At 39.7% G+C, this 27,936-nt stretch overlaps 1 protein-coding gene across 2 annotated transcripts in view; it reads left to right on the top strand.

Moving 5' to 3' along the window:
* The window catches only part of si:dkeyp-9d4.3 (caskin-1), an 84,448-nt gene that overhangs the window by 42,177 nt on the left and 14,335 nt on the right, over window positions 1-27,936 (top strand). The window contains exons 3-14 of one of the 2 annotated variants that reach the window (XM_017721008.2): window positions 37-134; window positions 1,642-1,787; window positions 3,765-3,860; window positions 3,958-4,079; window positions 9,571-9,679; window positions 9,895-10,003; window positions 11,897-11,991; window positions 14,501-14,615; window positions 19,225-19,464; window positions 26,012-26,113; window positions 26,207-26,406; window positions 27,186-27,267. In XM_017721008.2, coding sequence (XP_017576497.1) covers window positions 37-134; window positions 1,642-1,787; window positions 3,765-3,860; window positions 3,958-4,079; window positions 9,571-9,679; window positions 9,895-10,003; window positions 11,897-11,991; window positions 14,501-14,615; window positions 19,225-19,464; window positions 26,012-26,113; window positions 26,207-26,406; window positions 27,186-27,267 — 1,514 coding nt within the window. The remainder of the gene's footprint in view (window positions 1-36; window positions 135-1,641; window positions 1,788-3,764; window positions 3,861-3,957; window positions 4,080-9,570; window positions 9,680-9,894; window positions 10,004-11,896; window positions 11,992-14,500; window positions 14,616-19,224; window positions 19,465-26,011; window positions 26,114-26,206; window positions 26,407-27,185; window positions 27,268-27,936) is intronic. The other variant, XM_017721009.2, reaches the window with a different exon arrangement.

Below are 27,936 nucleotides of genomic sequence, written 5' to 3'. Positions count from 1 at the left end.
TACTTTCAAAGTGTGTGTTTGCTGTTTGTGTTACAGGTTCTCAGCTCTTCACCACGCTGCTCTGAATGGTAATTTGGAGCTGATCTCTCTGTTGCTGGAGTCACAAGCCATTGTTGACATCAAAGACCAGAAAGGTGAAATCACAGTCATGCATACACACACAAATTTGTTTTTATACCTTGTCAGATGGTCATATTTGTTGTAGGTACTTGTAAGTATCTATATGTGATAATATTTTCCATATGTATTATATACATTATATTGTCAAAAGTATTCACTCGTCTGCCTTCACATGCATATGAGCTTGGGTGACATCCCATTCTTAATCCATAGGGTTTAATATGATGTCAGCCCTCCCTTTGCAGCTATAACATCTATATGCTATAACTCCTCAGGGAAGGCTTTCCACAAGGTTTAGGAGTGTGTTTATGGGAATTTTTGGCCGTTCTTCCTGAAGCTCATTTGTGAGGTCAGACACTGATGTTGGACGAGAAGGCCTAGCTTGCAGTCTCCGCTGTAATCCATCCCAAAGGTATTCTATCAGGTTGAGGTCAGGACTCTGTGCAGGCCAGTCAAGTTCTTCCACAGCAAATTTGCTCATCCATGTCTTTGGACCTGCTTTGTGCGCTGTTGCGCAGTCATGTTGGAACAGGAAGGGGCCGTCCCCAAACTGTTCCCACAAAGTTCACTCCAGAGAAACTACAAAGTTAGAAGCATGTCATTGTGTGCTGTTGCATGCATAATACCCTATAGTGTAGCTAAGGGGCCGAACCTTAACCCTGAAAAACAGCCCCAGCCCATTATCCCTCCTCCACCAAACTTTACTGTGGGTACTGTGCATTCCAGTAGGTAGCGTTTAATTCATCACTCCAAAGGACACGTTTCCACTGCTCCAGATTTCAGTGGCAGTGTGCTTTACACCAATCTAGTCAACGCTTGGCATTGCGTTTAGTGGACTTAGGCTTGTGTGCAAATGCTCCACTTGGAAACCCCTTTAATGAAGCTTCCAATGCTCAATGATTGTCCTGATGTTTGGAGCTCTGTAGTTAGTGATGCAATAGAGGATAGGACATTTTTATGTGCTATATACTTCTGCACTCAGTGGCCTCCTCTATCAGTTTGCCTGGTCTGCTCCTTAATTGCTGAGCTGTTGTTTCTTCAAGTTGATTTTTGGCAAATGTGGCATCCTGCAACCCTATGAAATCACTGAGCTCTACAAACCATTCTACTGCCAATATGTGTGTATTTTATATACCTGTTAGCAATGGGTTTTGCTGAAACACCTGAATTTAATAATTAGGACGGTGCCCAAATACTTTTGGCCTTATAGTGTACGTATTTGTAATATGTCTCATTATATATTCATGTGTTTTTATTTATCAAAAGCTCACCCTTACTTTAACCTCAGTACCCTTCTGTGACTTTTGGTAGTATTTTTTTTTTTTTTATTGTGAAAACCGTTGCATAAGGATTACGGCGCACAGGATCCTTGGTGCCAGTTGTGATCTCTTCAGCAGCAAAGGATTAAAGATGAAAGAGAGCTGTAGGGTGAAAATGATTATTTGTGAAAGACATCATGTTGCTCTACCTCATTTTAAGTACTCCCTGCTGAATGTAACTTTTGCTTTACTTCTTGCACAGGGATGAGGCCGTTACACTATGCTGCCTGGCAGGGAAAATGTGAGCCAATGAAAATGCTGCTAAAGGCGGGATCATCAGTCAACAGCCAATCAGATGAAGGGCAGATTCCACTGCACCTCTCGTCTCAGCATGGCCATTATGATGGAGTGAGTCCACAGAGGCACTTAGGTTTTGATACACTGAGACATTAATGCATGAAAGTGAGAATTAATGTGTAAATGCACACAAACACTAAACTACGGTAGAAGTCAAATTTACACTAGTTTTCCCTTAACCTAAATGTAGATAGTCATCCAAGACATGCTTGGTGTCACAAACTGCATTCCACAAACAAGAAACCTAAAAAAGGCATTCCATTATCAATGACCCTTTCCATGTCCTCCACCTTGCCTTTGAACTGTTTGAATCTCTGCCTTAGATGTTGGGTTGTTAAGTGGAAGGTAACATTTGTGCCAGAGTCCAAAATCAATGGTTGATCAAATTGATCAGTAACTCAGTTTACATGCAAATAACAGTTTAACAAAGGTCTTAGTCTAAGAAACTTGACCTTAGGCCATTTACACTGTTGATTCAAACCACCTGCCTACTATCGTGTGGGCCCTCTGCATGCTACTAAAACAGATCTGATCCACCGAGATATGGACTCTAGAGCTCTGGTACTAAGATATAAGCAGCAGATCCTTTTACATCCTCTAAGTTGGGAGCAGGAGAAGCCACATATTGGACTTCTTGTCCAGCATATCCCATACATGCTCAGTCATATTGAGGTCAGGATTGATTTGGAGGCCAGGGCAACACCTTTAAACATGACACTTTGTCATGGTCCCATTCCTGAACATACCATACCATACCATGATCTCTCAAGATCTCTGGGACCAAGACATTTGTAGCATATCCTTTTATGTCTTGTAAGGCATGAGTCGGAGACATATCAGACTTCTTGTCCCAGCAGATCCCCCCCTTGCCACTGCCATAAACGAAGTGCCATGCCATGAAGAACCTGATTTACAACAGTGTTTAGGTAGGTGACCTAGGGTTTCCCAGCAGAACATTGCCCAGAGCATGACACTCTTGCCTATGGCTTGTCTTCTTCAATCTGTATATCCTGGTGACATTACTTCCCCAGGTAAATGGTGTAAATGTACCCTGCAGTCCACGTCATGTTAAAGAAAATAAGATTCATCAGTCAAGGGGATCTTCATTCCTCCAAGGTCCAGTTCCAACGTTCGCATGCCCACTGTGGTTACATTCAATGGTGGACAGGGGTTAGCATGAGCACTCTGACCAGTCTGTGGTCAGCCCCATACATAGCAGGGCACCATGCATTGTGTGCCTTTCCTCTAGTAACCATCATTATACATTTCTGTGACTTATGCTACAATAGCCATTCTGTCCATTCGGATCAGTCAAAATAGCCTTCCTTGCCCTTTTGGAAAAAGTCATGGGTACTCAACACATTAATGCCAGTTCGTAGTTTGTCTCTTTGGACCACTGTTGATGGGCACTCACAACTGCTGACAAGGAGCACTACACAAGCCTTGCCATTTTGCAGATGCTCCAACTCAGTTGTCTGGCCATAAAGATTTGGCCTTTGTTAAAGTTGCTCAGGTCTTCATGCCTGTCCATTTTTCCTGCTTCCAACATGTCAAATACGACAACAGACTGTTTGCTTACCATCTACTATAGTCTAGATCTTGACATGTGCCATTGTTACAAGGTAATCAACCAATTATTCACTTCTTCTGTGACCTTCTGAGTGATTGTAATGTTTTGGCTTATCAGTGTACAGTCCTGTCTACATGCATACCAGTGTAGTCTGTAGGCGTCTCTTTCTCTGCACAAAGTGCAAATCTTGTCACCTTTGTCACTTGTGTTTGTTTTGGTGTCATAAAGACAGTTTGCACAGTGCTAATTGTGGCTGTTAGTTTACATTACTTGTTAGCAATGTTAGCCTCGTAGCTCCAGTCCAAAAGTAAAGAAGCAAACTTCAGACACCCAACATGTCTTGGCTAATTGACTACATTTGGGCTAAAGGGTGACAGTTATGTAAATTTGTTTACACTGCTATGTTCACACGTTGCTATGCTCACACACTGCTATGTATTGCTGTATTTTGCTTGTAGAGCGAGATGCTGCTGCAGCACCAGTCTAACCCATGTATCAGAGATCACGCAGGAAAGACCCCTCTAGACCTGGCCTGTGAATTTGGACGAGTCTCGGTCAGTTACTCTGGACACTTTACCATTGACACTTGCTATTGAGGTCACAGTATCTGAGAAAAGCTTGAAGCTTTTTGTGTGTGTGTGTGTGTTATAGGTGGTGCAGTTGCTTCTGAACAGTAACATGTGTGCTGCCATGCTGGAGCCCAAGCCCTCTGATCCCAATGGAATCAGCCCTCTCCACCTGGCTGCCAAGAATGGACACATTGACATTATCAAGTAAGACTGGATTGTTAAAAAAAAAAACAAAAAAAAAACAATGTTTATGATGTCACAGCTGTGACAGCAGATACCTACTCTGTACTGGGCCTTTAGCACTGCTGGTATGATGACTTAAGGTGAAAAATGTCTCAATAGCACTTTCAAATGTCTGACGATCTTAGCGATGGAATAGTATTGTAATAATCATGCTCATGAGTGATGGGAAGAGGGATGTTGATGTTAGTACTGGTTAGGTAAGTCAATAATTATCATTAGGATAATTGTTTAATACATTTTCTGACTCTTCAAACTTATGCTAACACTCAAACAGCCAGGGGCTTCTCTAACCAGCTATCTGATGATCTGAAAATGAAGCTAATTGATGCTCACAAAGCAGCTGCTAGTTCCACTGTCAAAAATGTCACTTAGGAATATTAGTTAAGGGGAGCTGTGGAAGTCACGCAAGATCTGCAAGACCAAGAAAAGACAGAACTGCTTGTATTCTGTCCAGAAAGGCAAAGCAAAACCCCCGTATGACAGCAAAGGAGTGTTTGGCTGATACAGGAGTGGTAGTGTTGCAGTAACAGGCTTGCACAAACATGATCTGCATGAAAGAGTCATCAGAAGAAAACCTTACCTGTGACCTCATTGACTTTTATAATGTCAAAACATCTCAGTAAGACTTAGGCATTCTGTAATCCAGTTCCATGGACTGATGAAGTAAAATGGAACTCTTAGGCCAGAATTACCAAAAGGTATGTTGGGAGAAAAAGAATTAAAAAAAAAAAAAAAAAAAAGGCAACATTTGATGAAAAGAACACTTTGCCAACTGTTATGCCTAGGGATCAATCTATTGTGCTTTGGGGCAGCCAGTGGCGCAGGAAAAATTGCGTGGGTAGAAGAGTGGATTCCAGTAATTATCAGCATATTCTGGAATTAAATAATGAGACAATTCAGAACCTGACGCTAAAAAGAGGCTGGCTTCTATAGCAGGACAATCAAAAAACAAACCTCCAAACCTCAAAACCCACTACTGTGACGTGGAGCGAGGAGGCGGACGCACATGCTGAGATAAGCAAGATTTATTAAGGGCAAATCCAAAATCAGGGTCAAAACGGTCCAAAGTCAACACAGATAGATCGGGGGACCAGACCAGACCAGAGCAGAGCAGAGCAGAGCAGAGCAGAGCAGAGCAGAGCAGAGCAGAGCAGAGCAGACATCCAACACAGCAGATAACAGTTCAGTCAAACAAAGACCAGCACTAGATTAATGAAAACAGGGCTTAAATACAAGAGGGCTAATGAGGGTTCACAAGACACAGGTGGAAACACAGGTGAGAATAATCAGGGGCGGAGTCATGAAACGAGGGGGCTAAACCAAAACAAACGCACATGGAAGATCAAAACAAAAAGCACATGGAGTGGGAGGAGCCAATTGTGACAACCACAAACTACTTGATAATACTAAATGCCAACAGTAACACTGATATTACAGCCTACTACCAAAGGACATGTTACTAAGTACTGACTTAGTAGAGTTTTCAAACATTTGTATACAGTTTAGAAGCTGCACATGGAAATTTACATGTACCAGCCTTAAAGTACATTATAAAAACCAGCCTGTTTATTTTGAGGGTTAAAGGGAGGTTGGAAAATCATGACTGTTATTGGTGTATAAGTCCTTACAAACATTATGAGTAGGCCTCTGGGATAATAGTGACATACATGATAATTTTACACCTATGTTATATTTGATGGGAAATGACAGTGAAATTTACCCACCCATTAGGTTATGTAGACTGTTATTTACTGAGGTGGTTTAGCTGAGACTGCCTGATACTGATAAGTTCTCTAGTACATTCTGTCCTTTTTTCAGAAGGCTATTAAAAGCTCATAGAGACAATAGTATAAACAATTTGCCATGCACTACTACTTTTCAATTTCCTGATGAAAACTTGCGAAACACAATATTTTTTATTTGATAAAGCAAAACTTATGTAATAGCAGTTTTCTGCAGGAAATGATAAAGTATTTTTATGGCTATAAGTCAGCTTGCAGGGAGAATGATAATGCATAAAACTAATGCATTTTCATTTCAGTGCTTACGTAAACCGGTGGAAACTAATGACACCACAAGGCACAGTTGAAGAGACTGAATTGCTGTATAGTGACAAAGTGGGCAAATGTTTGGGAACCACAATTAAGGGTGAAGGGCAGTAGTTTATGTCTAGCCAACCTATCAGCTACCTTGTATCTCCACCTTGCTTAAAAACTGTATCTGTTTATGCAGATTTTGTGTTAGCCATCGTCTAGCCCTTTGTCAGTGGTTAGTATCTGACCAACTAAACTTGTTAATTAATTGATGAGCTGAATCAGGTGGGAAATCACCAAATTGTGCTGAATACCAGCCTTCCAAGAGTTTGACACGCATGGGCTACAGCATGTAATCGTACACCTATATCGCGGAGCTATAAGCCAGGTGGTGGCAAGTGAGTGGACATACAAGGTAGTTGTTTGTAATAAAGTGGTCAGTGAGTGGACACACAAGGTAGTTGTTTTAAATAAAGTGGCCAGTTAGTGGAAGTCCAAGGTAGATGTTTCTAATAAAGTGGCCAGTTAGTGGAAGTCCAAGGTAGATGTTTCTAATAAAGTGGCCAGTCCAAGGTAGATGTTTCTAATAAAGTGGTCAGTTAGTGGAAGTCCAGGCTAAGTGTTTCTAATAAAATGGCGATTAAATAAAAACACAAGACAGGTGTTTCTAATATAGTGGCCAGTGAGTAAAAATACAAGGTAAGTGTTTCTAATAAAGTGCCCAGTAAGTAGAAGTACAAGGTTGATGTTTCTAATAAAGTGAATGACTAGTGAGAAGAAAACTGCTGTGACATCTTTTTGACTGACTTTATCAAGTAATAATCTCTGATACATTACAACTTGTGATATCATTGGGGCGGATCTTCAAGCTGATTAAATTAGTATTTAATTCTTATATGCCTTGTCATAAAAACAGATTAGCAGGGCTGCCCATGATATCATTTGCTCGTCTTTATCACAGTAAGGGCTTTGCAGAAGGCTGCAATATCAGTGTTTCTGAAGGCAATTTGTAGAATAAGGTTTTCAGCTAATCCAGCAAAAGTTGTTTTGTTCAGTGATCCAAGCCAGTCTTATTGCCACATTATTGATCATTGATTGATAATTGATAAAGCTTTCATTTTTGAGAGATAGGATAAAATACTCCACTTTTGCTTCAGATTGAAAAAATTCACAGGTGTTTCTGTCCATCCTTCCACTCTGAGAAGATGACTCAGCACCATGGGTCTGAAAGGATGTGTACCGGTCAAGAAGCCTGTGGGCATGCACCCATCCCCTGGGACCCAATGATGGCTGCGAAAGCCCTCTGGAACTGTGAAACCCTGTAAAGACAGTTGGGAGAGGTGGATGAAATCCACGAGGAAGTGGGGGACGGCATGCAAGTTCCAAGCCCTGCCTCCGTTACCATGGTGAGGCCACTTTAATTTGCCTCATGTCCGATCCTGTTGGCCGAGCCAAAGAGTGGGGTCGTTGTCAGAGACAGAGCGATGAGTTCTTGTCCCTATTCGACCCAGGAGTGCCGTATAAAAGAACAGAGAGGGAAGCTCGTTGCCATCTTCACAGGATTTTGTCTGGGCTTGAAGTTCGTACTTTGCCTTCCTGCCGGCTCTTGCAGCCATCATTGGGGCCCAGGGGATAGGCATATGCCACAAAGTACAAAGGACTGGACAAAAAAGAAAACTATTTACAAATCAAACTAAAAAGGAAAATGGATTGACTACCAAGACCTCAACATCTCGCAATGTGTCTGGAATTACTTGGAATCATGAGAAGCAGAAAATGCTTCCAACTTCTAACACTGAACTTTGTGTTAGAACATCCCTGCAGATTTCTCCGGACAACTGAAAGTTGGTACACAAAATCTTGAGGCAAGTGGGATGTCCAGCATAGCTGAGCACCAGGGTAGATGGGAAATGTAGTTTCCTGCAAAGCGAAGACAGCGTGTGCACCCTGAAAGGTGCCGTGGGGATTTTTCATCAGTATCTCTGACGCACTCTCACTCTCTCACACACTCAGTGTCCTCATTTCTTCGTTTTGATGGACGCTGCTGTCACTGCATGATGACGCATATCGTTAATTAGTTTTACGTGTCTTGACTGGCAGCCCAGTGTGTCTGTGTGTATGTGCATGTACTTGTATTGCAATGCATTTGGGGACCAAATTTCTTCATTCATTCTTTTATACAAGGACGTTTTCTGCTAGCCCTCACAATTTTACTGTACAGGCATGTGTTTTTTATAAAAATATTACAAGCTGTGTATGTGTGTAATAAGAAAGTAAATGTATATGTGAGAAAGAAATTGGACATTCTTTCTCACATGCCCTGCTCTGATATAGGCCTTGACCTCGATTCTCAGATGTAGCTTTTCATATCTGGATTGAATTTCTGACCTGCTGTGCATAAAGGAATATTGTGCTATCTTCAGTCATTGACAAGCAATTTACCCAGGGCAAACCAGGACTGTCAAAGCCAAGGTCTTCAGTTCAGCCTCAGCTAATGTATTTATGGGATACTGGTAGTTCCGTAGCGCTAAGCTAATGACAAATCACATGAACAGCTAATAACAAGATTTAACTAAAGTTCTGTTGTACTTCCCTACTCAAGACTCGACTCACATGTGAATCGCAGAGATTAGACTTGCGCTAGACTCAAGACTGAACTCAGATTCATACCTCAGATACTCTAGACTTGAGTCAGTTTCTTACCCCAGAAACTCAAGATGCAACCTGGAATCAGGCCTTAGAGACACGTCAGTACCTCAGAGACTCAAGAATTGACTTGAACTTGCACCTCAGGCACTCAAGAGTAAACTCGGATTGCACACAAGAGACTCAAGAATCATCTCAGCCTTGAAGCCCAGAGACTTGTGCCTCAACTTGCGTTACCATCTTAGCGACTTGAGAACGGTCTGTTACTTGTACATCTGAAATACGCCCTGGATTCATACTTCAGTGATCCGAGACTTGACTTTGATTCAAACTCCAAGGACTTGAGACTTGAGTTGGACGTTCACCCTCAAGAATCAAGGATTGGCTCTCACCTCAGAAACTTGAGAATCAGCTGAGATAAGAACCTCAGAGATTCGACTTGGACTGACATCCCAGCGACTCGAGACTCAACCCACACCTCTGAGACTTGAGACATGATTTGCACTCACACCCCAGGCTTGAGGCTTGAGACTTGACACGGACTTGCATCCCAGAGACTTGTAACTCTGGTTCGCACCCTAGAAACTCAAGACTTGACTCAGAACTGTGCCCTAGATACCCAAGACTTGACTTGCTCCCTAGAGACCTGAGACTTGATTGGACTTGCATGAAATGACTTGTGAACATCTACTGCAGAAATGAGGGGGGGAAGAAACACTAAATGAATAGGTATCTACTAACCTTCGGACATTCGCTATATGTGCATGTTACAGGTTACTGATCCAGGCTGGTATAGATATAAATAGGCAGACGAAGTCTGGCACAGCACTGCATGAAGCCGCCCTTTGTGGTAAAACTGATGCTGTGCGGCTACTTCTGGATGTGAGTATCCATGACGACCTCTTAACATTTTTATCACAGTTTTGTTGCAGATGTTATAAATGTATATTATGTATTAATATGGAAACTGTGTGTGTGTTTGAGTGTTTGTATGTGTGTTTTATGTATTTATGGACCTGTATGTATGTAAATTGTGTGCATGTGTGTGTGTGTGCGTGCACATATGCATGTGTGTGTCTTTCTCTTGTGTTCTACAGAGTGGGATCAGTGCCAGTGTGAGGAACACGTACTGTCAGACAGCGCTGGACATTGTTAACCAGTTCACCACGACACAGGCCAGCCGAGAGATTAAACAGATGCTGAGAGGTATGGAAAACGAGAGAGAGAATCAAATAATCTCCTCTAAAGGAAATAAAGTGTATGCATTTAGGAAAGAGCGATGGAGACGAATATATAGCTATGAAGGAATTTTACAGATTTTCAAAATATCAGCATAAATCTCTTGAGACAAATGTTCCCACAGATTCTTAAGTCTTGTGAAGACTTAACATTGATTTAGAAAATATTAACTCATAAAAGGTCTTTTTTTCACAAATTCCAAAAAGTTGGGACAGTATGTGGAATGATAAAAACAGAAAGCAGTCATCAGTAAATTCCATTTGACCTGTATTTAATTTAAAGCAGTACAAAAATATGACATTTGATTTAATTGTTTATTGTAAATATAAATTTGACACCCGCAACACTGTTACATCATCTCAAGCAGGGTTTTTTGGTTGTATTTTGCACCACATATTGTGCCCCACTTTTTCAATAGAAGACAATCAGGTCAGTCTAGTACCTGCACTCTAGTCTAGAAAGTCTAGTACCTGTTATAGTTTACACCGCTGTGCTGTTATAACCTGTTCAGAATGTTACTTTGTGTTGTCATGTTGAAGTAAGCATGGACATCCATGAAGAAGATGCCGTCCAAGATGTGTATATACCTTTGAGTGTCAAAGGTGCTTTCACAAATGCGCAGGTTATTTACTAATGCTGTTAGTAGACAGATCCTGGATTTTGAACTTTATGCTGGTAACAATCTAGATGGTCTTTTTCTTCTTTGGCACAGAGAACAGGACTCTACACACCACATTTCCACTGTGCATCAGTACATTTCAAATAGGCTCAGGCCCAGAGAAGTCGGCAGCGTTTATGAACATTGTTGCCATATGACTTCCACCGTGAAAAGTATAGTCTTAACTCACATTAGTGGATATAGCAACAGTGTTTATAGAGAATGGTTTGTTAATGTATTCCCGAGCTTGTGTAGTGATGTCCATTACCGAAGTGTGGCAGTTTTTAATGCAGTGCATTTGAGGGGTCAAAGGTCATGGTCATTCAGTTGTGATTTTTGGCCATTCTTTTTATGAGGGCTGTCTTATTCTAAAGTGGTTCCTATCTCTGAGCTACATTCTTCTACTTTTTCTAGAATGGTGATTTTTCATCAAAACAATCTAAATGACATGCTGAAATTTTGGAATTCTAAAATTGCCTTCATTCTCATTGCATACTCTACTGTTTATAGGTTTGGGATAATATAAAACCAGTTCGATTGCAAATAAATGTCTAAATTAATGTGCGTGTCTTGTGAAACTTCAGAGTTCAAATAATTAGTGGGGAGATGAAAGAGGAAACCTTCAATGACGTTCAAAGGAATCTTTCAAGCATTCAGAGTGGCTCATATTTCAAAATTGAAACAGATTACAGTACAAGTAACTGTTAGTATAGTATATACAGTATATTATGTATCATTAAATCACTCATTGTTCCTGAAATGTGTGAATTATTGAATAACATCTAAAAACATTCTTCGGATGCAATACATTTTCACTGTGTAAATTATTAGTAGAACTTATTTAACAATGAACTTACTTTATTCCACTGGTACTGCTTTATAATAAGAGTACAATTCTATAAGATTTACAAATGGTTTAAAATGAGGATCACACTTTGTTTTGATGGTCCACCATAGATGGACTGTTGATACTTAAAATATTAAACTTTCTGGTGATTATCAATGACATAATGGATATTATGGAGGAGGTGTAGGTTTTGTGTTGATGTTTATGGCTAGGATTAGATTTAATAGAGTCTTTCATATTAAACTTAAAGTTAGTTTAGTTAAATGTTCATTAATGACTGAGCATCTATAATGTATCAATATATGGAAAATTACCATTATGACTGTACTGTAATAGTTTGTTTCTGTACATGCAGATGCCTCCGCTGCCATGCAAGTGAGGGCGCTGAAAGATTACTGCAACAACTATGACCTGACAAGCCTCAACATCAAAGCCGGTGACATCATCACGGTAAATACCCACAGTGCAACAGAACATTTGCCCAGTAGGGGAGAAAAATCGCTACTGAGCAAAAAAAAATGAATAAATAAAAATCTGTGTTCTTATTGTTAGGCCTACAAATCTCAGACCCCACAACCTTGTGAGTCCATTAATGCAGAATTACTTCTTATATATAATAATTACCTATTTACATAGTAGTGAAAAAGACAGTGCAAGCTTTACATTTGAAAATAGGATGAAAATAGGATTTATTTAAAATCCCTTCTTCTTCCAGATAAAATCTCATTATGAAGAAGACTTTGCATAATTGTCCAGAAAATGCCTCCTGCATTTCAGCCTGGCTTTTGAACCTAACGACCCAGAGCTACAGCTCCATCTGCTGGAATGGATCATATTTAAAGGAGATCTCCAGTGCTTTTCCACACACTGGTGGCCCTATGTTTAGAATGTCACCAATGGCAATTAGAAGCCTCTAAAATTGGACCCTTAGTCAACTATTTCTTTCAAATTTAATACACGTATCACAAAAAATATGCTATTCCTTGAAGTTCTACAGAGATCCACTTAGACGTGAATGTTAAAATAAATGAAAACAAAAAGGCCATACATTATATACATAAGTATGTGGACACCTGACTATCACACTTATATGAGCTTGTTGGACATCCCATTCTAAAAATATGGACATAACTCTGGAGTCCCCCACCATTTACCACTCCAAGCAGCCATGCAGAGAGGCTCTTGAGAGGTGCCATGGTCCAGTAAATACTGGACAATATTTATTGTTTAAATTGTGTTGTTTGAATTGACCTGCCTGCTATCCTGGCCATTGAGTAGCACTTAGTGCCTGTTTAATAAAAGAGCATTTGTCTGCATACACAGTGTTTCCATCTGGTTCTTTATCAAATAGATGATACAATATAAGTGTCTTAAATGCCTTTGTGTGCTGTAGTATTAAGATTACCCTTCACTTGAATTAACCCTGAAAAACAGCCCCAGCCCATTATCCTTCCTCCTCCAAACTTTACTGTTGGCACCGTGCATTCGAATAGGCCGCATTTTCCTGATATCTGCCAAACCTGGGTTTTTCCATCAAAAAGGGTGATTCATCACTCCAGAGCAATGTCCATATTTTTAGTATCGGATGTCCAACAAGCTCTTCTAAGTGTGATAGTCAAAAGACTACTTTTGTATATCATGTATGGACTCACTTTTTCGCTTAAATTTTTTTTTAACATTCAATATGAGATGATGGATAAAAATGCTTATTTGCTAATATTTATATCTAGATGAGTTCAACAACTTAGAACATGGCACCCAAGTAATAGGTGAGCAAATATATAAGATCAGGTAGTCTTAAATTAATATATGGCTGAATATCCCTTGCTTACAATAACTGCAATAACAGCCATCTGGTGATAGACTTGGCTAGTCTAAAACCTTCCCTGGCTGAAGTCCTTTGTTGTGTTGGCAGTGTGTTTTGGATGTATTTCTCAGAAAATTGGCAAACAGAATGTTTCTGTATGTATCTGAATTCATTCTGCTGCTACCATCACAAGTTACATCATCAATAAAGATTAATGAGTCCCTTCCAAAAGCACTCATTCAATCCCAAGCTACTACACTACCTTTCCCATGCTTGGCCAGTGAGCTTGTATGTTTTAGATCAAGAGTAGATCCTTTCTTTAGACTTTGGCCTTTGTGTCAATTTGGTAGGGGTTCATATTGGGCTCATAAATCTTCCAAAATTGGCTATTTCTTTGCTAATTCCAATCTGGCTGTCCAATTCTTATTGCTGCTGAGTGGTTTATATCGTGCAGTATCTGTGTCTCTGCTTTCAATACATTTTTGTGGATTGTGATACCTTCACCCCTGTCCTGTGGAGGTTGCTTGTGATATCACTCTCTGTTGTCTTTGGGTTTCTCTCCACAGCTTTCACGATGTTTGTGTCATCAACTGCTGTTGTTTGGTGTCTGGTTGTTAGTACACCAGTGGTTTCTTTCTTTTTTTGTCTTTTCTCAGCTGTAAAACGGCTTGCTTTCCTCCCATAGACAACTCTCTGGTCTTAATGCTGTCTTCACAGGTGCTATTATCTGTTCAACAATATTTTTTACATTTTTGCTTCCTTGAAAAATGGATTGATTTAAACAAAATGTCCAGTGTTCTAAGTTGTTTAGCCGAAATATGTAGAAATATGTAAGCAAGTAAAAGATGAAGTTGTGATCTATTGTCTCGTCATCTTGTAGTGGCAAACCTGAACATCTTTGGTGTATAGCAAAAACAAAACCATCGACCTTGCCATTTCAGTAAATTTACAGGAGACCGTATTATGGATTACATTACATGCATCTCCAATGCTGCGTTTGTACTATTTCACAAAGTAAATGACTTGTTTTCATAACCAACGTCAGCAGTGATGAACCGACAACAAATAGTTGCTCTACTTCACAGCATGTTGTCTGTTAGGCTTTCAAAGCTGCACTATATTTGACCGATCCCGGTTTTGTTTGTTCTTCAGGTCCTGGAGCAGCACTCTGACGGCCGATGGAAGGGTTGCATCCACGACAACCGCACAGGAAACGACCGTGTAGGCTACTTCCCGTCCAACATGGTGGAGGTCATCAAGAGGGCAGGTGTGCCATTGCGTTATCACATGGCCTCTCAGGTCATGTGACATACGCTATTGTCCTAGTTCTGCACTAGCTCATCTACATGGTACATGTAATACACCAATGCTTTGTGTGCGTGGTTAAGTGAGAGAGAAAGAAAGAGGACTGGTGTCCCGGACATAGATTAAAGCAATGCAGAAGCATTTTTAAACCTAATCCCTACCTACCACGAATGCATTGAATAATAACATAGACCATAATTCACACGCATGGCCCTGTACTTAAAAATCTCTTGATCATAACCTGTTGTATTAATATGGTTTTACATTCGGTAGTTGTTGAATTCTCTGAATACATTTTTGACGTATGTGTGTTTACATGATACAGCTTTCACATTCCAGGGTGAGACAGGCATAAGAGGATGCATTTCCAAAGCTGTTTATAAGTTTATAACACTGGAACAATACTGTGGAAAAGTATTTCTAGTTACTTTCGCTTTTCCTAACGTTTTGTGGTGTCCATGGTGATCAGGTGGAGCCTATGAAAACTCCACCCACACCACTGAATTAGCACAAATCCTTCCCTCTGTGAAACTAGTATCATCTCTCAAAGAATTATTTATATCAGTTTACAGCTTTAGTTTTACAGCTATTTCAAAAAAATAAAAAAAATGGGAGAGTGAGTAAAATGCAAATAAAAAACAGAAAGCAGTGCAATTTTTTAATCAGTTCCATTGTATTTTTTTTTTAAATATTCTGAAATTGAGGCCTGGAACACATTCCAAAAAAAATGGCAAAATTTGATCATTTGGTTTCTTCAGTCCCCAAGTGTTTATTAAGTGCTATTTTAAGGAAAGGCAATGTAACTCAGTGGCAAATATACTATCTCAACTGAGTGTCTATTAACAAAATAATGTTTATAAGGTAAAGCAACAAATATTATGATTCTGTGCTGTTTTGAATTAAATGCAGATCTAACAGAATTGACTAATCACTGCTTTCTGTTTCTATTGCCATTTCACATGCTGTTTTGGAATAGGGTTTGTAGAAAAATGCATGTTTCACATTAAAGTTTACAAAATTAAGTAACTGCCCATTGACTTCTATTTTTTATGTGCAGGGAAATGCATCAAAATTATATTGATAATCAAATGTAAATTGAAGATATGGTAGATGGAGGTTAGATTAGAAGGTGCTTCAAGCTTATTCTGATGAGGAAAATGATAGTGGTTAGAGAATCTGTGTCTGGGAAGCTGTGAGAGAGCTTTTTTTGTTGTGTGTGTTTGTGTGCGTGCGCACGGGTGTTCGCTCACTGGCTCCAAGTGTCCGACACGTTCACCGCGAGTGCAGTGATTTTAATTAGAGCAGTCAGCAGGATGGGAGGAGAGCGAGATGGAGAGACAAGAGCCAAAAAGAGGGCAGATATGATGGGAAGTAGTGGCTCATCTATCTGCCACTGACTTGTCCGTCTCTATCCCACTGTGTCATCATTTCCATGCTCCGATTTTTTTTCCCACTTGCTTTTCTATGTCATTTACATCTCCAAATGCACACAACACAATACACATACAAAGGCACACATGAACTGCAAACTCACTTGCAGACACATAAACACACAGAAACTCATATATATATATATATATATATATATATATATATATATATATATATATATATATATATATATATATATAGTAGGGCTGTCAAAGTTTACTCACATTTTTCATTAATCACATTTGTTTTATTTGCTCAAATGTTGACCCTTTCCATTTTAAAAGCATATTATAGCTATAGCTGTTAGCGAGATGTATTTATTACTTCCACTAATGCAATAACTTCACATGAGCCTGAAGACAAAAGTCACATGATTTCCACAGGGTGAACACAGTTTTATGTACAACCCCATTTCCAAAAAAAGTTGAGACGCTGTGCAAAATTAAAATAAAATGTTATGCAAGTCATTTAAACTCTAATTGAAAATAGTACAAAGACAGCATATCAAATGCTGAAACTGAGAAATGTTACTGTTTTTTGAAAAATATTTGTCCGTTCTGAATTTGATGCCAGCAACACGTTTAAAAAAAGTTGGGACGGGGCTGGTAAAGTTTAAAGACTGGTAAAGTTGAGTAATGCTAAAAAAACAACTGGTGGTTAATTGTCACCAGGTCAGTAACATGATTGGGTATAAAAGAGCATCTCAGAGATGCTGAGACTTTCAGAAGTAAAGATGAGGAGGGGTTCACCAATCTGTGAAAGATTGCCTGAGCAAATAGTGCAACAATTCAAGAATAATGTTTCTCAACATAAAATAGCAAAGAACTTTTGCTTTTCTTCATCAATGGTACATAATAACATGAAAAGATTCAGAGAGTCTGGAGAAACATCTGTACACAAATGACAAGGCCAAAAGCCGGTATTTACCTGCCATGATCTTTGGGCCCTCAGGCAGCACTGCACAACTCTAAAATGCAAAGAAGAAACCACATATATCCAGAAATGCTGCCATTTGAGCTCATTTAAAATGGACTGAGGGGAAGTGGAAAAGTGTCCTGTGGTCCAACTAATCAACATTTGATTTTTTTTTTTCGTGGACACTGTTCTCCAGGCTAAAGACCACTCAGCTTGTTATCAGTTCAAAAGCCAGTATTCATGATGGTATAAGGATGCATTAGTGCACATGACATGGGTGACATGCACATTTGTGAAGGCACCATTAACGCTGAATGATATATACATGTTTTGGCAACATATGCTGCCATCCAGATGACGTCTTTTTCTTTGAAGGCCTCGATTATTTCAGCAAAATGATGCTAAGCCACATTCTGTCTATATTACAACCGCATTGCTACAGCTCCATATTAAAGCGTGCCTGCAGTCCAGACCTGTCACCACTGAAAAAATTTGGTGCACTATGAAATGAAAAGTATGACAAAGGAGACCCCGAACTGCTGAGCAGCTGAAATCCTGTGTTAAGAAAGAATGGGAAAACATTTCACTTCCAAAACTACAGCAGTGTTCCCAAATGCTTACAGAGTGTTTTTAAATGAAGAAGTGATGGAACACAGTTGTAAACATGCCCCCGTCCCAACTTTTTTGGAACGTGTTGTTGGCATCAAATTCAAACTGGGGATGTATTTTTTTCGAGAATCAACGAAATTTCTCACTTGGGCTTGGGGTTGTATATATATTATGTACTGTATAGCCAAAAGTATGTTATCATGTTCAGGTCTTTGAGTTCATACTCATTGCAGTCAGGTGTATTAAATCAAATGCATAGCCATGCAATCTCTTAGACCAGTGCTTTTAAAATCAGTCCTCAGGGCCCTCCAGACGGTCCATATTTTCCTCCTACTCTGTGTTGCGAGTTGGAGCAAAAATCTGGACTGTCTGGGGGCCTGATGATTGGGCTTGTACTGAAGAGCTCAGTGACTTTAAACATGGCACTGTCATTGGATGCCACCTTTGCCACAACAGCTCAGCCATAAAGCAGTAGACCATGCAAACCCAGAAAGTGAAACCACTGAGTGCACAAAAAAATCACCAATCCTCTGCTGCATCCCTCACTACAGGGTTCAAAATTGCCTCTGAAAGCAACATTAACAAAAGAACTGTGAGTCAAGAACTTCATAAAATGGGTTTCCATGTTCACAAGCCTAACATGACTATGCACAAAGTCAGGCTGGAGTGGTGTAGAGCACACCACAGCTGAACTCAACTGGAGTGGATAGTGCCAGCAGGAAAAATTTGGTAGAGGTGGCATTATGGTCTGCGGCTGTTTTTCAGGGTTTGTGCTAGGCCCCTTAGTTCCAGTGAAGGGCAATGTTAAAATAAAATAATAAAATTAAACAGTTAAAATACATTTTAGAGAGTTATATCCTCCCAACTTTGTGGCACATTTTGGGGAAAGCCCCATCCTGTTCCAGCATGACTGTGCCCCCCTGCACAAAGCGAGGTTGTTTGTTGATTTCTTCATAGGTTTCCCATGTCCACTGTCCAGGGCTGAAAGTCCTGAAGGTATCACTTTAAAATCCATTTAAAGCTGAATTTGAATGACAGGGTTACAGTCACAGATTCCATCACAACAGCTGCAGCTGGGTTTCAGCCTGCAGTACTATGGGTGGTACAAAGGGTCAAACTAGAAAAATGCATTAATGGCTTTAAAAATGTGTCATTAATCAATACTTAATTAATATGTTAACTTTGACCGCTCTACTCTATATAATATATACTAATAATATATACAATTCCATGCATTTCCCCCTTTTTACATGCATGACTGTATGAGGCACGCTATGTTAAATGTCTTCAGAATTGATTTGCATACACAGTGCATTGTAAGTGTTTTACGTTGGAATGCTGTGCATGGAAATGTTTTTTTTTGGCCATTTTACTGTTACATGTACATAAAGTTAAATGTACATAATTTGATTTTCTCCTTGCATGCTTTTTTTTCGATTTCTAAGCTATTTTTGATTTGATAAGTTGATGGGATCTATAAAGTTAAGTGCATAGAGTTAGCTATTTTTGCTTGAACATGTTTTATTTTGTGTTTCCTTTCCTGTTGTTTTGTTGTTGTTCTTGTTGCTGTTTGTGTTTTTTTGGTGTTGTTGTTTTTGTTGTTCTGTTGTACCCAGGACCCTCTACTCAACAGTATCTTAAGATACAGATCCGTCCGCCGGCAATTGGCTCAGTTGCCATGGTGAACGGTGACTCCTCCCACATTCTCTCTCTACCCCTGACTCCCCCGCCCCCTCCTACCCTGATCTCTTCCCATCAGCCCCTCTTCACCTCATTCGGGTATAACACACCCACCTGCAGCTCATTTGCGTATGAACCGCCCTCCTCCCGCTCAGAGGAGCCGAAAAAAGAGACAGGTACAAACACTCACATGCACGAAACACCTGCACTATCACTGACACATAGAAACTTAAAAAATTAAGCACCATAACATCATCTTTACCCCATCTTTATCTTTTCTCATAACTACGTATTCCATAAAGGGTACAATTCACTTTTTCTTTTAATTAAGCTACATGTATCGGTTATTTTAATTACCTTCATTGGCCACTCTAAAAGCCTCCACTCACTGGCCATTTTTTGAGCTCCACTTACCTTATAGTTCATGGTAGGTGTACAGTTACAGACTGTAATTTGTCAGCCGTCCTCTTTTCCAATCATCTGTGCTCAGTTTCTGACCAGAAGACAACTGTTGACCACATAGTAGGGACTTAATACAACATCTGTAGCCTGCTTTTCTACTGCAGCCAAAATATTGGTTTGCTGTAGTTGCTAAACTGTGATGTTTAATTGAACTGATTTTAATTTTAAGGTGTCTCAGATTTTATTTAGACTGGAATAATCTATGTTAAGGAGAACCTTGCACTACAGGGATGCAGATGTCAGCCTCCCTGCCATAATCAGGGCAATCTGCCTAAGCTCTACTTAAGCAGCTATCTTGAGTCACTCTGTGTCTTGAGTTCATGCGCCAGCGTCTCTTTCTAAGCTGGTAACTAGTTATTTTCTCTTGAGGTTGGTTTTGGTTTGTCCTCTGGTCTCTTGACCTTACTGAGTTGTTCTCCTAAGCACCCAGCAGAAGTGCTAATTATAATTTTAAATGTCTTGAGATAAACATATTTTGTTTTGCTTTAAGCTCAGTTGCTTTTGAGTCTGTAACTCCTTTCATGACCCTCACCAAGAAAAGCCAGAACAAGTCCAACATAAATGCCTTCTCACTGTGGCTCTAGTACTTTGGCTGCCAGGTCTCAGTGTCTTCTTCATTGCAGAGGTCAATGCCTCTGACCCCATCTGTGTGCCTTTTACTCTAACCATCTTATCCCAGTGAAGCATTGCTATAACACTGGGAAATGAGAGTTGCTGCTGGTCAAACATGTACTTGAGTGGAGGCAGTCTGAGGCTTCCACACCCCAGTCATCTTCCCATCTTCCCAGGCAAATATATTGTGGCCCTAGTTTGCTGTAACTAAAAACGTCCATCAGGGAACCCCTGCAACAGGGATCTGATCCAGGAGTGAGGCTGCCAAGGAAACTTAATGTCTCCTTTGAAGCCAGAGACTTGCTATGGGGGCATGCCTCCTCCTTGACCATCTATCCTGGTGTCAACAGAACCCTGTAATTCCTTCAACAGCACTTCTGGTGGCCCATTATTGACAGGGATGTATGCTTAGCATGCTCAGTATGCATCCAGAAAAAGAGCCTAGGATGTGATTGGCAGGTTTACTTTACTCACTTCCTGTCTCCTCCGATAGGTGGTCACAGCTCTCCCTCAGCTTTGTAATAGGCCTGCCAGACTTGCAGGGTAAAATGGTGTGCCTGGCAGTGGTTGACCATGTTTCTAAAGACTGCAGGTTCATACTCCTGCTGGGACTCCTGGCAGCCAAGCAAACTGCAGAGCTGCTCCTGCTGCATGTGGTCAGGATTCATTGGATTCCACAGAATTTGTACAGAATCCAAAGAAAGTATGTGAAACCCCTTCAGAGTCTGGCACAAGTTGCAGGAAACAAATCTGATTACTAAAAAGTAAAAATGAAAGTCCACGTACTGTTTAACAAGGCTCCTGACTACTTAGATCTTCAGCAAGCCAGGATTTAGTCTCTGATTAGGACTTCGGTTCACCAGCTCTTTCTGGACGGCAATGTGCCAACTCTTGAGGGCCTCAGTGAACCTGCCTTTGGGGTTTCACCTGCAGTCCAAAAACCAGACAAATAGAGAGTTAGTGCATTTTTGCTCTTCTTACCCCACTTTATGGGCAGAACACATGTTATGGGAAGAATACATACATAGTGCCAGGGTTCTAGCAGCTCCACTTCTGGTCCACCTGAACAAGGGCCAAGACCACCTTGCTGGTGGCTTCCTTTACTCGAGAACGGAATGAAAACTGTTGCTCGCATCAAGGTCCTTCCTTCTAGCCTGGGCAACATCTAGCTGCCTGCCAAAGATCTCCCCTTGTAACTTAAGTTGAGAAGCCTAGCTGCCTGATACATGAGCCCTTCAAGATGTTGACCGGGTCACCCCTGTTATGTATCGCCTACAACTGCCCCAGTCCATGAGAGTGAATCTGACCTTTCATTTCTAACACTTCAATCCACTCCTCTGTAGCTCACTCTCACCGGCCACTGCTCTTTTTCCAGTTCCTTAACTCATTTCTCGCACCATGTTGTTTTAATTTAATTGCTTAATGACTTTGGTTATAGGGGCTACTATGTTAATGCTTATTTGTTTGCTGTTACCATAGCCATCTCTACAGCAGTCAATGCTTGTGTGAGTTATTTTTCCATTCTCAGTAAAGCATTGATGTTGACATGGTGGTGGCAGGATGGTGTGTCATGTAAGTATGATTGTATCAGAAACAGTAGTGTTGCTTGAGTCCTCATAGACTTCAGTGTCACTACTAGGTTAAGAGTTGTCCAATACGCAAAATATCCAGCCAAGAGTGACTCTGTGATCTGAAATTGACCACTGATGAAGGGCATGAGGATGGCACAAGTTTGCATCAACATTTGGGCTGTACTTCATATGCATGTACTGTACACCAGCAAGAGATGAGTTTCTAATGAAGTGGACAGCAGGTACATATTTCATATTTTGGCCACTGTAGTAAAGCTTAATCTTCATTCTCCACCACTTACATCATTTAGATTATGGTATAAAATGACCACATATGTCCTGGATAAACTGCCAGAGGTAAAAATGCGTGAAGTAAGACATCAGTTCTGTCACGGTGGTCCATCAAAATAAACAGACAATGGCTATTTGTATACTTTGAGTTTTCACTACAAAAGCAAAGGATAGCAACTTCCTAGCTAGTATAGCAACAGTAGCTGTATGTAGTGACGATACAGCCTGAATAAATGTGATGTCGAAAGAAAGTGCAGCTATGTCAGATGTTTATTTGAGCTTAACAACTACAATCCAAACATGAAAAGACAATGGGCCTGAGGAATTTGGGGGTGGGTTTAAAAAAACAAAGGGGGGGGGGGGTACCCTTCTTTAGTATTGGATTTTGCCACAGTCCTGCAAACAAAGTTTAACAAGTTGTCCACAGATATATTTTTGTGACAAGATCATCTCTGTTCCCATGAGACTATGAATACTAGGAAAAACAGTCATATGCAAAAGTTTCAGCACTCTGTGAAATGACGCTTTGTCGATTTCTTGAAGTGAAAATAAATTTTAAAAATAAGACTCTACAAGGAACATACTTCTGAAAAAAAGTTTATTTGCTGAATTTAATATATTGGAAAACAAAATAAAATAAGAAATGGGGCACAAAAAGTTATGCATTTATGCATTTTATTTTTTACTTTCTGTGTTAACTTATTTTCACTTGCTCAAACTTTTGCCTCTTAGCGCCAATATTGACCTTTTCACATGGATAGTTGTGATAATATTAAAAGATGACAGACTTCATAAAAAAAGTTTGAAGATATTTACCCTGAAACGGTGAGCTGGATGTCTTTTGAGGTTGATGGTTGAGACCTTGTAACCAATACTCATATCATTATTTTGCAAATGAAAAAGTATAATAAAACAAGCTATTATTTTACCTGGTGCAACATAGGAGTTATATTAAGAATATATGTCTGAAAGAAGATGATAAAGAGCTAAATACACTCACAGCTTCTCCAAAAGTCCTGCTGCAAAGTAATATTACTTTCATTGGTGTTTTATCCTCAGAAATCAGTGCTTTTGTAAGCACCTATTACACATATTGTTGGAGCTGTCAGGATGGACAGATAGGGTTTCTTTGTTTTAAAGTCAGACATTGATTTTGTACATTGTTTACATCAGCTTTATTTTGTCTAATGCATTTTACTGTCAAAGACAGTGGCTTTAAAATGCCAGTTGTACTCTGTCTCCATTATGAGCAAAACCCAAGGGTTTGGTTTGAACTATGGTTTGGTTTGGTTTGAATTATATTAAATACAAATGTCAATTCCATTATGAATATATAAGGGCAATGTGAACTTATTTAAATTATAATGACAATTATTTCTTCACTCATTCTTGCATGTTGTCACCATTCAAAATAAAAGTAGCTTACTTTTTTTCCAGTTGGATTTTTCTACATTTGGGCACAGCAGCTGCCCTTCCTATTGTGTGAAAATTTACTGATGAATGGACAAAAAATGTTCTAAAAAAGCTTGGACTAAAATTTCTTTACATCAACAGGGACAGTATTCTCTACCGTTTAGGTCTGAAATCATTTGCATATTAATAATTGTTGCTATTTTATGTACAAAAGCAACAAAATGCTGATTATTAAAAAAACTAGATACCAAATATACTTATTTATAAATACTATAAGGTGTTTTTTATTTATAGATGCTGTAATGCCAAAAATTTAGAACATTATAAATAATGAACTATAATTGTATGTAATGTATACAGCCTTTTTGTCAACTTAAGATTTCCTCGCCACATTTGAAAAACAAGGCATGATATTCAGGATATTAACTTTACTTGATCGTGTTCATTTTATTTGATCCTGATTCTTGACACTATACAGCCTTTTAGTCATGTTAGAATCATATTTCTGGACACTTTCTCAAAATTTTTACATATTCTTACTGATTATTTGAAACTTGCTAAGTTGCACAGCATTAGCTGTTCATACATTCCATACATTCTTATGGTAGTGGAGAGCTTTGCTTGTGGATTTGACAGGAACAGTAAAAATCAAATGGCAAGTCCCCATTTTGTTACTCCAAAAATAAGCATGGAACAGTTTTATGAGGTAGACTTTATAAAGCCAATTTATTATGACTGTTGTTCTGCTAACATGGCTAATAATAAAGGAAATTCCTAATATGTAGCAAAATACATGTATGCCAAATTTATGCCAATATGTTTATAATAGTGGCAGGTCCTCATTTAGCAAAAAATAATAAGATAGGTAGATTTTTGAGCTTGATTTTATGAGATCAATTTCATATGCCTGTTATCTTGCTAACATGGCTAACAATAAGTAAAATTCTCACCTAATGTAGCAAAATATGATTATGTAAAGAAGCTCCAATTTGAAGGTGGACAATGAAACGCTGGCAGAGGACTGAAGAAAATTTTATTAGAACCATAATCCCATGATAACCTACTTTCTCATTATGTTGGCCAGTGTGTGCCTCCAATAACTGCTATGAGTTATATTTAGGATGAAGTTAGGGTAACATTTGTATCGCTAGAAGTGACCCAGATTATTGTAAAAAAAACTTTTACAATAAGTATGCATTGACCTTTGTAAAATTGTGAAAAGTCATATTATTCTGTGTTCCCCCTTGTAAATATTACTTATATGCTGAACTACTAATTCATTTCTCTTATGAGCAACTTTTAGCTGCTTCATGAAGGTGCTAGGTGTAAAGCATGTTCTTAAGTCAGTGCTGTTAAGATATAGTCCTGTGTAAAAGTCAGAGACCACCATTTATTTCCAGTCAAAGGGCCACTGAGGCCAAATTGTTCATGTTTCAGCATCATAAAACACGAATTTCACAGAATAGTATACAAAAGCCACAACAACTAAATATAATGTCTAGGACTTTACTGGTGTTAGTGTGTTAGTGTCAGTTGTTCTGGTGCAAGTGGAGTTTTTAAACATCTGTCACTGCTGGACTGAGAATAGTCCACCAATCAAAAATACCCAGCCAACAGCGTCCTGTGGGCAGCGTCCTGTGACCACTGATGAAGGACTAGAGGATGACCAACACAAACTGTGCAGCAGCAGATGAGCTGTCGTCTCTGACTTTACATCTACAAGGTGGACCGACAAGGTAGGAGTGTCTAATAGAGTGGACAGTGAGTGGACACAGTGTTTAAAAACTCCAGCAGCATTACTGTGTCTGATCTACTCAGACAAGCGCAACACACACTAATACACCACCACCATGTCAGTGTTACTGCAGTGCTGAGAATGATCCGCCACCCAAATAGTACCTGCTCTGTGAGGGTCCATGGGGGTCCTGACCACTGAAGAACAGGGTAAAAGGGGGCTAACAGAGTATCAGAGAAACAGATGGACTACAGTCTGTAACTGTAGAACTACAAAGTGCAGCTATACAGTAAGTGGAGCTGATAAACTGGACAATGAGTGTAGAAACAAGGAGGTGCTCCTAATGTTATGCCTGATTGGTGTATGATGTGTAACACTGGTTCCTTTATGGGTTCCCATTGAGTACTCAAGCAGGACATTACTTTGCACTCTGGACATTAATAATATTACTCTGAAATTGGGTGAGAATTGCACTTTCATCAGTGTGAAATGTTCCCAAATCTCTGGTTCTACACTTGGTCCATTTGAACCACCCCAGACAATCCCCTGCTATCTGCTCCCTGAATGTGTATCTTTTACCAGCAGACTGCTGACATGATGCCTTATGAGTTTGTGTGTATATCTATGTGTGTGTTTCAGGTTCCAGAGGGTCCGTGTCAAGCCCCCATGGCTCTCCAACTCTGAGTGGTCAGCAAAGCAGTGCAAATGAGGAGATTTGGGTACTAAGGAAACCTCTTGCTGGTAAATAATTTTCCTTTTCCCTCTTACAAACATACACAGGACCCAAAACGCTTCCCCAGTTTGTTTATTTGTTTGCTTTTTTTTATTTACAAGGTGGCGGCAGTGGCGGCAGCATGGGCAGTACAGGCAGCCTGACCAGTGGCCGTTCGTCCATCAGTGGTCCAGTGGACAATGCGAATGCTCACCTCACCAACTCACCTGTGCCTGTGCCAACCACTCCTACACATTCGCCAGGGGTAAACACACATGGCCTCAATGTACCAGGACTACACGCACAGGCGGAAGGGGTGAAGGTGAGACATAGATACATAAAGATTTCAGGTGAACACAGTCATCTAGATTAGACTTGCTTGTATGGTTACTATTGGCATTTTTCTATTGGGTGAGGTATAGTTAGGGATCATTGATTATGGATTTTGTCCTCATTTCTACTGCTAAGTAAACTGTACAGTACCTATGCTGAGTTTGGTTACCCTTCTTGCTGGGGTACCAAGCATATTAAGCTGGACCGTAAGCTAGTAACAGTGCAAACCACTAACTGGTCAAACACAATTGTCCTGTGGTCTCGCTGGAGTCAGTTGACCCCTTTTAAAATAACATACTTGCCAACCAGAATTGCTGTCCCAACCAAAGGGCAAGTAAATGGTGAATCAAATTTTGAAACTCCTCTTTTTTGCTATTGTTTGTTTTAACTGGTAACATTAGACCTGCGTGAGAAATTACATGCCCAACTAAACAGCTTCAAGATCCGCCTACTGTAACAATACTGTTAGGAGATGAGAAACTGACGCAGGTACTCAACCAAGGTGGAGAGCAACCTCTTGTATATAAACTGTGCTTTTCTATACTGCCTGAAGGGAAAAAGCCATAGAAATGGAGAAAACAATAAATGCAAGTGAAGCAGAAAACCAAATTTCAGATAATTTTGTGGTTTGGGCTTTGGACATTTGGGGTCAGTAGAAATTATGTAGATTGTAGTTTTTGCCTGTCACCCTAATACAAACTCTACATAATGCTGCCGCCTTCAAATACACTCCAATTTGACATGTGTATGTGTTTGTGTGCATTTCAGTTGTTGGCCACAGTGTTGTCTCAGTCAGCCAAAGCAAAAGAGCATCTTCTGGAGCAGTCCCGTTCTGTGGACCATAGCCCAGGTACTGCAAGTCAACTATGATATTCATACAGATCAACATAGAAAGCCATGAATTGGCTATCTAACTAATCTACCATATACCATATCTATCTAACTTTTATCTACCATATACATAGCCAATGAACTACTCTTGTCTTTAGTGACTACAACATTTTACCACTGTATTGTCAGGGTTGGGTGATATTCAACCTGTAGTACCTGTAGTCTATTGGCCTAACTGGGCTCTTTTTAAAATCTGCATTCCATAATTTGGCCCCACAGCTTCTTGTAAACACCTTTGAAAGAAATCTTTTTCCACTGTATGAAAAATAAACAATTTCCTTTGCAATAAAATTTTGTGCTTCCATCTGAAATTTAAGAATTTTGAGATGAAGGCTGACATTCCAAAGAGACTATTGTCAAATTCCAAGTCCAGTACTTACAGGTGTATGAAAAGGTTTGGGCACCTTTTCCACGTCCTCTGCAGAGAACATGCTGCACATGTTAATGTCCAATTACATGGCTGGTACATTTTATCTTTATCATTTTAAAGTTTTTCATTGAATTTTCACAAAATTTTGACAAAAAGCTCTATTGCTCCCTGTAGAGGATATGTAAACTTATTTTCTCTCAGAAAATCAGCAAAACAAAATATTTGACCATTCAAACTTTTGTGTACTACTGTATATCT

This window comes from Pygocentrus nattereri, chromosome 12, assembly GCF_015220715.1.
Source record: "Pygocentrus nattereri isolate fPygNat1 chromosome 12, fPygNat1.pri, whole genome shotgun sequence".
Classification (NCBI taxonomy): Eukaryota; Metazoa; Chordata; class Actinopteri; order Characiformes; family Serrasalmidae; genus Pygocentrus; species Pygocentrus nattereri.
The sequence above is the reverse complement of the archived record's forward strand: the minus strand, read 5'-3'. Positions and strand labels throughout refer to the sequence as shown.